The 12,545-nt window shown below is 40.9% G+C and overlaps 2 protein-coding genes across 2 annotated transcripts in view; one reads left to right on the forward strand and one right to left on the reverse strand.

Annotated features, from left to right (window-relative positions):
- Nucleotides 1-6,581, reverse strand: part of syne2a (spectrin repeat containing, nuclear envelope 2a) — a 77,694-nt gene extending 71,113 nt beyond the window's left edge. Inside the window, 11 exon segments of the mRNA XM_070925425.1 lie at nucleotides 91-228; nucleotides 333-446; nucleotides 682-771; nucleotides 957-1,057; nucleotides 1,392-1,591; nucleotides 1,793-1,989; nucleotides 2,162-2,254; nucleotides 2,336-2,413; nucleotides 2,592-2,687; nucleotides 3,962-4,023; nucleotides 6,506-6,581. Of these exon segments, the coding sequence (XP_070781526.1) occupies nucleotides 91-228; nucleotides 333-446; nucleotides 682-771; nucleotides 957-1,057; nucleotides 1,392-1,591; nucleotides 1,793-1,989; nucleotides 2,162-2,254; nucleotides 2,336-2,413; nucleotides 2,592-2,687; nucleotides 3,962-4,023; nucleotides 6,506-6,581 (1,245 nt within the window).
- Nucleotides 6,582-8,199: 1,618 nt separating this feature from the next.
- Nucleotides 8,200-10,639, forward strand: atp5mj (ATP synthase membrane subunit j). Its single transcript, XM_070926095.1, has 4 exons — nucleotides 8,200-8,272; nucleotides 9,227-9,350; nucleotides 9,520-9,540; nucleotides 10,497-10,639. The coding sequence occupies exons 2-4, from the start codon at nucleotides 9,227-9,229 to the stop codon at nucleotides 10,508-10,510; spliced, it is 159 nt and encodes a 52-aa protein (XP_070782196.1). The 5' UTR covers nucleotides 8,200-8,272; the 3' UTR covers nucleotides 10,511-10,639.
- Nucleotides 10,640-12,545: the final 1,906 nt, after the last annotated feature.

Consider the following 12,545-nt stretch of genomic DNA (forward strand, 5'->3'; position numbering starts at 1 on the left):
ATCAGCGAGACTAAAAGCAACCTTAGAAGCAATAAGGGAGCAGGGCAGAGTGTTACCCTGCTGCTTATTATCCACAGTGGATTTCCTCACCTCCTCTTCCAGACGATCCCACGCTGTCCTGAGGGCACGCTGCTCTTGGCTCAGCTCAGGGCAGTGTCTTACGGCAGCAACTAAGGTCATCACTGGTCTCCTTTGCTCAGTGAAGGAGCCAGCAAGGTTCTGAAACACCTGATGAACCAAATGCAGTAATAACTTCTAATCGCTGCGCAGCAATACAAAATAATACACATCGATGAATCTTATCTTCTTTAAGCTCTGGAGCTTTGCCTTACCTGATACTTTTCTGCAAAGCTGGATTTCTCTGTAGCCGTCCATGCCTCTGACAGTTCCTGGTAGGCTTGCTGCAGCCAGCAAGTCACCTCTAGCGCTCGCTCACTTTGAGAGACCTACATTTTCAAAATGAAGACCTAACAGTTAACTAACTGCTCTACGAGAACAATGACCTTTGACCACTGGAAACAGCAGCAAAAAAAAATTATTTTCCAAATTTAGAAAAGTCTCAGGTGAATTGTTTGTCAACACAATCTGAACCATTAATGGAAATTACAGAGGGAGAGAGAGACATACAAAAATGGACAAATATCAACTGGAGAAGGACGTCTTTGCTTGGTGTGTGGCTACCTGGCGTAAGGGCGAGACAGCAACTGCTGGAGTGAAGTGAGCAGTCAAGTTCACAGGTGACAGAGAAGAGGGCTGGACCAGAGGAAACAGCTACACCACCGTCACCAGAAGAGAACAGGGGATAATAATGAAACACCCCTCAGTTTCAGGCAGGAGATTGTGGGTTCAAGCTCGAAGCAGGGAGGGGAAGCAGCGGGGGCGGTAGCAGTAGTCAGTTCTGCAGTTCAGTCTTGGTGTCAAGGTGTGAAATTAAAAACATTGGTTTGATTGTCTACCTGCAGATGATCATCAGGTGCTGGCAAGTCATTGGAGTACTGCAGAAACTGGGCCACATACGTCATAATGGACTTCTCATCTGGGTCTTTAACATCAACATCTGAGGTGAAGGTAAATACACAGGCGGGATTTATTGTTGTTCAGTGTGGCAGCAACTCAACCCCCACTGTCATTTTAAGTGGTGGTGTATCTAACTATTGCATTGGAGCCACAGGTTGCACCTTCTCCCATGTACAAAAATCAAGGTAACACAGTCACGTCTGTGGTAAAATGGGTGATCAAAGTAATATTCATTGAAATGATACTATCATAACTACCATAGCCAAAGGATTGCTAACACTGACTGGGATTAGTCATTTGTTGAACTACTATATTTGGAAATACCATGAAACACTATGTAGGGCTACTCAACAATACTACTTTATCAGCCTCACCCTGGGGCTCCAGCAGGCGGGGGATGTGGAGCTCCCTCTCGGCCAGGTGGAAAGCCTCTTCCAGGTTCTCCTGGTTGCTTCTCGACTGGACCAGCGAGAGATCAACCAGCCGTGGTCTGAGAGAACACAGGATGGCCAAGAAGGCCTCTCCGCTTCTCCAGCTCGCCTTAAAGTCCTTCATACTGACAGAGCAACCAACCCTACAGAGAGAAAGACAGATGGACAACAACATCAGTCATTGCTTTGACTCAATTTAGCAATTTAGCCTGTCCATCTGTTTTGCATGTCTTTAAACAGTGGGATGGCACTGTGATGGAACCTCTGAGCCCCCATGCTGCTCATACCTTTGTTTTAAGCATTCATATCTATATATATATATATATATATAGTCGATAACCTACTTTTGGCATTGGTCCCTGACCCACATGAGCAGGGCCTTCTTGGCCGATGTTCGGAAGCGTCTGTGGAGGGGCGATGTCCGGCCTGCGGGGACCGGGCTAGCTGGGACTGGGCTGCCAGACCAGGAGTCCAGGCTGGACAGAGAGTCCAGGGAGGAATGACAAGAGCTGAAGGAGAGAGTGCTGGCCAGCTCCTCGATCTAAAACAGAGATAGTGAAACAATATATTGGATATCAAATGATCAGTGTCTTTAAAATGGCTCATACATACGTGAAATCGGACTAAAATGTTTGTATTTTCGATGCATCACAAGACGCTTGTTTGTTTCTTCTGTTAATACTGTATGGTATTAGTTTCCCACCGGTACTCACATGACAGTGGAGGATGATGGTCCATATGAGCCCGAGGATGATGGAGGGCCGTCCGTCTATGATATCTGAGATGTTTATGTTCACCAATTTGATCTACACCGACCAACCACAACAAATGTTAACAAAAGACACTGCAGATTCAGATGCCATGGTTGGTTTTTTGTGGAAACTTACAGATTTTTTCTTGAGAAAGTTCAGTGCTGTCTCAATGTTGGCCCTCTGCGGGAAAACCCCACGGCCCCTTTGTCTTTTCTGTGGAGACAAATTACAATATCAGTTTATTGTGATGATAATATTCATTTCAGTGTGTTTTGCGTGGTTTTGGCTTTTTACCTCAACGATACATGTCTACTGATTGAATATTGATCTCTAGGAGGGATTTATAATCTATTCAACTCACCGATATCAGAAGCACATTGTGGTAACTCACCATAGGTTGGCCAGTCATCACCTCCAACAGGTCAAGCAGCTGTGACCCACTTCTGAGGTCAGAAAAGAGGTCTGACACACATGAGGGCGGGCATCTCTGTAACAACAACAACAAATCTGATGTAAAATAAAGGAGTGGGTGAGTTCAGGTTCCATCTACTACAATCGGAGAGGATTCATACGGTAAGTAGCAGGAAGTAGCAGAGCTTACAAAGGCTATTTTAGCCACGAACGCACCGAACACTTAACAGAGCAGAAAGTCCAAACATATTGTCAGATGTGGTACGTGCAATAACGTGCATCAAGATCAACTTATCATCACACCACGTTCATTTGGGACCTAGTAAAAATATCAAATAGATAACAAATTAGGCAGCTGCGTGTAAATAAATATACATGACCCTGGGTCACTGTGTCATACTTGGTGGGATATGTGCTGCATCATTTTATACAAAACAGGAAGTTGTTCAGGGTTTTCTCAAGTCATGTGGTAAAAAAAAAAAGTAAAAGGCTGATGGAAAATGTTTATCTTTTTGCAACCACAGAGGAAAATCTTAAGCAAACAGGAAGCAAAACGGTTAATGGGAAATGAGATCCACTTTGTGGGAAACTAAAATACTGTATATCAACATCTATTTTACAGTGACATGATTTTTGTAATGCTTTCACATAGCCCCTTTACAAATGCAAATGCTGACATCGAACTCATTCAGAGGTTTCTGGGTCAAAGCCGTAGGCCGAGTCACAACAGTGAACATAAAGGAAGTTTCTCCTGTTGGGGGTTGCCAGAGGACTCAGATTGGTGTAACAGATGGCAGGTTATGAACCAGTGATTTTGGAGTGCAGTCATACGGACATGAGGTTATGAAGAGGTGCCTGGATTCAGATTACGCGCTGTTCTGCTTCACTGAAGCACTATTTATACTCCGGGTGAGTGTCACAAGCAGCTCGTGGTCTCCTTCCAGTGAGATCCATGGTGAGCTGCTTCAATGCACCTCACTGTCTGAACAATGAGTCAGCATGTCTACGGCTCGCTTCATATCATTTACAGCTCTACCACAACATGACGTCATGTCATGTAGAGTTCTCCAAAAACAATTATTATAATTTATACATGCATTCTTGTCCAAATATTGCATTTTGAAAAGCAGTTCACACCAGGTCTCTATTCAGTTTGTTACTACCCACACAAGAAATGCAGCTTTGACAAAATCATTAAAACCATAGAGGAGCTTTTGGATTTTTACAAATATATATATATATATATATATATGTATAAGTAAGTATTTGACTGTTTCTTGTTTTCTTCAACAGAAGTTCATGTTCATTTATCTAATAAGCCTCACACGTAAATATGATGTCTCAGCATACCTTAGCGAGTTGAGCATTTATCCAGTTGGTGAATGTCCTTTTCTGAATCTGTTCATGCTCCACTGTTGAGGAAACAGACAAAAGGATCATCTATACACACTCCAGAACCAGATGGATTTAAATGAGGTGGTTTCTGTTACAGTCACAAAGTACTGGATCATCATCACCTCTCTGTCAGATGATATGGATTGCTGTAACATAATAAACACATACATCTGAATGAAAAATTAGGATCCTTTACGAAAGACTGGAAGCTTGTGTTTGCTGCCAACAGCAAATATGTGCATGTTAATTAAATAGCATCCCTGGGTTGTCTCAGTGCCCTTAATATGACAGTCTATTTATCACTTCTCATTTTGGTTCACGCTGGGATTAGTCACATACATGCCTCATGTTTTGCAAACAGTGAATAAGTTCAAATAAAACACACTACCATAACGCTATATGATGAACACTAAGAGGAATGCTGGACTGAGAACACCAACTAATGCAACTGATCTGCGCTGCAGGTAGGTCATAAGCTACTCACCAACGTCAGAGGACCGAGGGACTTTTCGAACATCCATGCTTATACCTAGTAGCCAATAAATCCATGTACAATGAGTGAAGAGACTGCTTTGTCGAGTGGCAGGCTTCCCCTTGAAGCTAAAGTAAGGCTAGTGACTGGGATCTGGATACAAGGCGGCTTGGCTTCCAAGACAGCGACAGACATAGATACTGACGCTCACAGACACAGCAAATATAAACAGAGACACACTCACAGCCATGATGAACTCCCAGACAGACGTATGCACACATACAGAGAGGGGATTTTGGACATACATGGTTCTTGAGAGTTACTAGACCAGATCCTAAGCTTCTGTTGCCAAAACACTAACCTTTTACTCTATATAACCTTACAAAGGCTTTCCTTGCGTTATGGAAGTGACAGAAAGCTTTAGCTAGTAGAGGATATTGGCAGGGCAAGTGGAGCCAACTTGATGTTTTGTCTGAGGCAATCAGAAAGCAGACAGTCACATTCAGATTTATGAACTCGCACTTGTAGATATCAGACTTGGCTATGACTCAGTGAGTCTGCTGTATGTTTAAAAGCCTGCCAGGGCAGGAGGCTCCTGAGTATCGACTTCGCCCAGCTCACCTGACATGCCCAGTGCAAACAGCAGCAACAGTCTTCACCATATGTATAATAGCTTCCTGCTTCAGGCCATTGTAAGACGGCATCATATATATCACAGATATTTACACATGTTTTCAACAAACATAATGCGCACACGATTTAAGGTTGCGAGAGTATGTATATGCAGAGAATCTTAATATCAGCTTTAGTTAAATTACCATGTGAATTACTGCATATAACTGATATTCCCTGATGCACGGTATAATCCATAGTTTCAAGTACATAAGTACTGGACTGTACTGGACGCTGATCAAACCACAGCCGTATTTAAAAGCACACCTTCTGACAGACTTACATTACATAATGACAAAATCCAGCACATCTTGCTATTAAATTGAATATTTTCAGCTCACATAAATCATGGCAAGATGTATTCCCTTTTATTTATCACCGCTTACAGAGATGCAACACTTCAATTAAGACAGGAGACAACAAAATTGGGAGCACCAACATGTTTAGTAACTAAATATTTATCCGATCAAGGAATATTGTAACTTCTAAGGTAATTCCCAATGACTATAGCCATCATTACACATGTACTGTACAGTAGTTCTGCCTCCTGAGGTAACAAGAACAATTTGCTTGGTCATCAAACTCAATCTGATGCGATGTCATTAAAGTTCGAGCAGGAAATGAAATGTTTCATCTAATTAATGAAGTCACATGCAAGCTTATTGTGTGGAACAAACAAACATCTCTGGTCCCCTTCTATTTCAGCACGAAGGGCTGAACAACAAAATCATTCATTGTCTCTCATCAAAAAACATGTGTTCTATAATGATTACACAAGTAACAGAGACTGAATACAATTAAAGGGGAGGACTGAAATGGAGCAATATAGAAAGATAGAAAGATATTGTGTAAGCATTTGTAAAGACAACAGCTGAAAGCCACAATTCTTCTCAAATTCAACAGTGAAAATAAAGAAAAATTGCACATCTCCTGGAAAAACTAAACTGGGATGTCACAAGTGCCTAGAGATTGAGGGCACAGCTGTTAAATAGATTGTTAAATGCCCTAAAGTATTTAAAATGCACTCTCCACACATATGAAATAGCAAAATACAAATAATCTAAGTAAATATTTTGCCCACAGAATGCTGGACACACTGGCAAACCTCTACCAAATGCACTCTCACCAAACAATAACAAGACAACAATACATGTAACTGTATCATTTCTGGGCACTGAACTAGTCAACCTGCCCCTAAAAATCCAACTTTATCTTCTGTCAATGCTTAAAGTGTCACTTTCACTTCTTTGTACATGTATATGTCATGTAAACGTGATGCAATAGACATTGAAATAGTATCTCCCTTGGCCACCGCTGTGATTTCCCACTACAGCACAGTACAGGAATAGACTGACCTTGGAGGAGCATGTGCACATTGTCAATGTCCAAAGGAATGCCTCCATCGTCTTCCTCTGCTCCACCTGAAGCCATGTAGTCTCCAACCACAGCGCAAGATCGACCTCAGAACCAGGTCCAGGAGACAAAGATTAGTAAATCGTCCACAGTGAGTGAAGTCCACGATGCCACAAAGGGAAAAAATGCTGAGGGTAAATACTGCAGTGTGAAAGCTTTTTCCAAAACATTTAAGTTAGCTGCCTCCACTGCCTGATTAGTCATGTTACAGTAATGTACCCATCCACACCCTTACATTACCACAGACACACACAGAGATGCAAGTAGACACATGCATTCAAACAAAGAGCTCAGAGAGGAGGAATAACTGTGCTGTACATGGAAAGAGGCAGATATACACAAATAGTTGGCATGGTCACAATTCTTCAGCATACCTGTAGTCACTGGAGACAGCTAGTGCATACTGAATTACAAAGAAGAACCCAGTAGAACGTGAACAGTGTACAATAAATGTCCTCAGCTGTGTCCTTTCATATTGGCACAACTCTGCGTTGATCCACCGTGTGGAGTCCCTTCAAATAGGACTTGGCCTTTAGGTGCTCATAAATGAAACAAGGTGCCTCTTGCCCATTGGAGCGTGAGGACAAAAAAAGGGTGGAAAGTCCCGCCCACGCTCACTGCAGGCCCAAATCACTCCTGCAGGTTCTCATACGAACTTGATATCCTTTGGCTAAAAAAGAATCACATCCTCACAAATCCCAGAGTGGATTAGTTTGGTTTTCAGCTTTGCGTGTCTTTTTTCTGTCTTCTCTTTCTTCTGTTTGCTTGTGCAATAATGTAACAGTTGATAAACAATGACACTGGGAAAGATGCATTAGTATGAAACTGTTTCAGGTTCCTTTTAGGAGTCATTCCAACATGACTTTGAAAATGTTAATTCTGCTTTTACTCTCTCATTCACTTTCATATTGAGTTATAACAATCTTTTAAGGCTTTTCAATCAGAATTAATTACAGGTGCAAGTTTTTTAATACACGACCTGAAAAGGATACTCATAATTGAATTTAAACTAAATCGAGAGCCAAAATGCCTCCTTTTTTATGTTATTTATTTGTTTCACCTGAAGAAACAGAAGGTGCACTCACAGTAGAGCATGTTACACAATGCCATATTTACCCTTGAGAGCAGTGCCAGTGTTTTATTTGTTGTTTCACTATGGTGAGCAGACAGAGCTGGTGGACAGTCACATAGTGCCGCATAGCAGCTGCACCCTCACCTCAAATTCCCGCTGCAGTTATGGCAGTGGCACGGGCACCAAAAAGCAGACAGGACATAAGCTGAATTGTTCCTTTGGAAAGTCTAAAACTGTGTAACATATCAGAGTATCACATCATGCAAAAGAAAATACACCATGATAACAGTGTGTGGCAATTACTACAATGAATGCAATTAAGTCATTAGATTATAACACAATATATTGTAATGTGTGGTGTACAACAGCACATAATCCCCAGATTTCAGATTTCATGGGAATCAAGGGAGAAAAGATGACCTTGTGTAGCATTTATGGTTAAGTCCTCAAGGTGGAGCCAATAGATAGCTAGACAGGTATCAAATAAGTGAATCGCGTACCTCCGTTTGGTGGCGCTACACGCCAAAACATGAATGAAATACTACCCATTTGAGAGTAGAAGAAGACATCCCCCACGACTTTGACGTTTTGCAGCAGCGCCTGTCCTGACCTTCCCTCTGCAGAGACAAATCGAAAGGTAAGAGAAGAGCCACACTTACTGACCAAAGTCGCTTTAATCACAACAGAAAAACTATTTTTGCCTCACCAGAGCAGTTTAAAAATAAGCTACAATCTCCACTTACTATGGTTGTGTATGCTTCTTTTCCCGGTGTACTCAGTTATCTAGCTAGCTTCCTGCTAAGGCTAGTTAGCGTTCTTTACGGTTCTACAGTAGAGAAGATGCTAATACGCTAGTTAGGAGCCATTCATTGGTTGAAGTAGTTCGCTAGTCAAGTTAAATAAATATATAGATATCAGCTATATGTCTGGTTGTGAATGTTCTATTCTTTCGTTTAACCAACGTGTATGCATTTAATGCTAACGCTGTCTTGGGTACTAAACTAGCATTGCAGATGCGAGGTTGTAATGTTAGCAATAACATTTGCGGCCAAATGTACGTGATCTTCCGTCAAGATAAGTTATTGGACACATCAAAAAACGATGTCTCTTATCTCACTAATAGTGAATTAGAAAAGTGAAATGGTGCTATTTTTATCATCGTCTTTTGATCAGTATTTCCTAGGTGGCTAAAGTCATTAGCTAGGCCTGATACAGCCGAGGGTCACGGTAGCATTCTGAGTCCTGCAACCAAGTCAACTTTGTGTTGAGTAACGTAACAACATTGTCTGAATGAAGGAATCCGTTTCTAAAACATGAATTATGCCAAAAGCATAAACTCTTAAGATTAATTAGATATCCAAATGTAGTTCTGCCAGGTAAGTTTAAGAGCAACACATCAGTAAATTGGTAGAATTGTGAATGTAGTTTGGTGTGGTCTCTCTCCGTTAAGAGAATGTGTGGCATTTTGGGCTAGGTCTTGTAATGTTCCAGTCATGCCTTTACTGAAATTATGTCTCATTTGAGGCTGTGTTATTGCACTGACCTAGTACATGAGCACTGTTTTGAGACCATTGTTGCTTTTATCCCACAGATGTCTGGACGCGTGTTTGCATCGTGGTGGTCCAAAGTGAGCCCCTACTACACCAAGGCATACCAGGAGGTGTGGGTTGGTCTTGGCATCATGACATACCTGTACTACAAGGTTTCCTATGGGGGTGAGTATATATATATATATGGCAATACATATGCATATAATATATGCATATGCATATACATATGAGAATACTGATGTTGGAAGCTAGTTACTTTGATGTATTTTAAATGCATTGTCTCTGTGGTATGGGTTAATGTGACTAATATAAGGTCTGTTTCTTTCTATTCCAGGCAAGAAGGCTGTGAAGGGCAGTAAGTAGCCTAACAGTTTATTCATACTATATAATTAGGGATCAGATTTTGCTATGCCATTTATAGTATTGGTAATTATCCCTTATGACCCCTGATCTCTGGGTGCATGGACCATTATGGGCAATGTTTCAAGTTCAATGAGCAGGACGGCCTTTTCATTAATTTATCAGCAACTTCATTTGCTATGTCGGCCAAATAAACATCCCTGTGTGGTTATTTTACCTATAAGCAACTTATTTTCCAGATAATTTACTATGTCAGATAGATGAAGACAGTGTTATATAGATAATATAAGATTATGCCTACCATGATATAATATTTTTTCCATATTGCCCACTCCTGTGTACAATGTATGTAATAGTACTACCTGGATCACAGACAAAGAATGGTCTTTGACTGTGTAGTCATCTAGATCTTATATTGTTCTCCTGACCAGAGAAAGCCCATGGTGATGTCAGATTAAGGATTTTTTTTCCCGTCTTTTTTTTTAGACCCCATGAACTGAACTTGAGTAACAACCATTTAAACATGTTTGTTTGCAAAGTGCTTGTAATTAGAATTGGTCCTAGATTTAAATTTGTTAAAGACAACAAACATTATTAGCAGTAGCACCAAGCTTGGGTACTCACTTTAGATATTTTGGAATTAAAGGTATGTCAATAGAGTGGTTCAGGTAAGCCATCAGTCATTACCCTCTAGAAGGCTGAAGCAGTGAACATGAACTATGCTGTAGGAAAAAAGGTCAGAGAATCACATGTAAGATGTGGTGCAACTACATATGTTTTCCTCTAGATGTCACTGACAGAAGGCTGACCCAGTCATTACAGGTGGATATTTAGTGATTTCTGGTGCTGTAAGAAATCCGAAAACAGTCTGCTCGTGCTTGGTTTGACAGGGTTTATTCAGGGTTCGTTTGTGTCATTAAATGTGTTTTCATTGCTCCTTTCTTTTTGCAGAGCCTGCCCATTGAGTTTTCCGCCATGATGACCACCCCTCCACCTACTGTGTAATAATGCCCCAGTCGTTAGTCCAGAAGTTCAGCTTCATATTTGAATTTTTGTTTATATGGAACAAATAAAGTTGCTATCCAAAACTTTGATCATTTTGTTGTTGGCTTTTGTAACTTTTATATTGTTGTGGCTATAAAGTAATACCACCAGATAAGGAAAGTTTAAAGAACTCCTGCATCCTAATTTTGTGTCTTGCTCAGTGGTACATCCAATGTTTAAGGTAGAAGTTAGCAATATTCAATAACTAAATCCATCCTATAGTCAGCCGACAAGGCTCTTTGGCTCAGTCCATATTGTGTGGTCCTTTGGAGAATTGAATCCTCTTTTATTTCAGTGTTTGCCATATCCAGTTGTGGGAGAATGAGTGAGCGATTATTAGCCAATGAATCATAGTTTGGGTTTACATTTTAACTAATTGTACAGACGGAACAAAACACAGCACTGCTATATTTGGCTTTGAGAAGGCGTGGATGTGTTTGGCCTTTGTGGCAGGCCAGACATAACAAATTTAACCAAATATTTGTGAAGGGACGAGCCCACGAGATGATGATAATCTGCATTCTCACTCTCAGCCTCATTACTTTTTGCATTTGATATTTATATTTCTAACAGCAAAATTGTTTATGTGCATATTTTTATTTCACACCTTTGGCAATGTAAATGTCTCTTTTACAATGGTATATTTAATATCAGTTACAGTATTATTTGGAACGGCTCACTCTGGGTATGGCTCAAGGACTGTAGCATCACAACTGGTTTGTTGGCAAAAATCAATGACAAATGAATCAGTTTCTGTTTACAGTTTGGTTCATTGAACTTGAGAGTGAGTTGACCAGAGTCCTGCCTGGGGCCAAAGGTTTGGTGCTGGGTGAAGAGGTGGATAAACTGATTCCACTTCCGCAACATCACCACTGTCTATGTGTGCTAGTGATTGGCCTGATAACTTCGTATAGACCTGCACAGTTGGTGTATAGAAGATGGTATTACCTCTCTAGTCAGCCGCTTTAACACACGTTTAAAACAAGCTTAGGCGCCTCCAAACATATGAACATTTTTTATTACTTTTCCAAAACTAGAAATCATACAGCTCGGTCTCTTTGGTAGAGTTGCTGTCTTGGGACTGAATGAATCGATTGGTTTTTTTGACGTGAAGGATGAGATACTGGTCCGGCGTGTGAAGGTATTCATGCATTTATTCTACCATAATGCCACGTCAATACATAAATACGTGGCGTGGAGTGTCTGGGGAAGCTGTCGTGTTTGCGTCATGTTCCTAATGCCAAGGTTAGCATACCATGGATGCCCCCTTTAAGTATTGCATGTGAGTACTGCTTGTCCAGTCCAACTCACTGATGTGATAAAAGTACATCATACTGGATTACTTTTGCTAATACATTAATACCTGCAACAAGTAGCATTTATTTTCATGTTGTAGTCGGTCAAGGTGGAGCTAATCTTTTAACAATTGCATACTGTTGGCAGTTTAACTCAGTGTTTCCTAACCTGCCAAAGCTCATGACCCCTGAAAATGAAGCAACCCCTCACCACATGTTGCATATGTCAATGAATTACGAGTAGTATTTTTTTTTTTTTCTCCTCCTCAGATTGCTTCATTTGAATCATTTTAAGAGGCCTGAAGATGTGAACGCATCTTGTTTTTGTCCACCAGCAACAAACAGAGATTAGGGAAAAGTCAGGAAAGTATATATAATTTTGTGTAGCAGAGGTGTGTTTTTTGTCTTCTTTCCGCTCCTTTAAATCACCGACCACTCAAGATAGGGGGCTTCTGCAATGCATCACATTTTATAAGCCCAATATTGGTTTTTGTGCGTGAAATCCTAATCTGCAAAGTGTGGGGTAACCACAGCTCTGTCATAAATGTATTGCAATAAAAAAAAGAGGCGCTCAATGACACCTCAAAATGTACATTCCACCCTGAAAATGCATCTATGCAGGCAGGTGTGTAGGTGGCAGCAGCCCTTCTCAGATTAACCC

This window comes from Enoplosus armatus, chromosome 19, assembly GCF_043641665.1.
Source record: "Enoplosus armatus isolate fEnoArm2 chromosome 19, fEnoArm2.hap1, whole genome shotgun sequence".
NCBI classification, from domain to species: domain Eukaryota; kingdom Metazoa; phylum Chordata; class Actinopteri; order Centrarchiformes; family Enoplosidae; genus Enoplosus; species Enoplosus armatus.

What these genes read in the sequence shown, in the direction of transcription:
- atp5mj (XM_070926095.1), top strand. Translation starts at nt 9,227, where the DNA reads ATGTCTGGACGCGTGTTTGCATCGTGGTGGTCCAAAGTGAGCCCCTAC. An exon ending in CTACAAGGTTTCCTATGGGG is followed by an intron (nt 9,351 to 9,519) that starts GTGAGTATATAT and finishes TTTCTATTCCAG; the next exon opens with GCAAGAAGGCTGTGAAGGGC.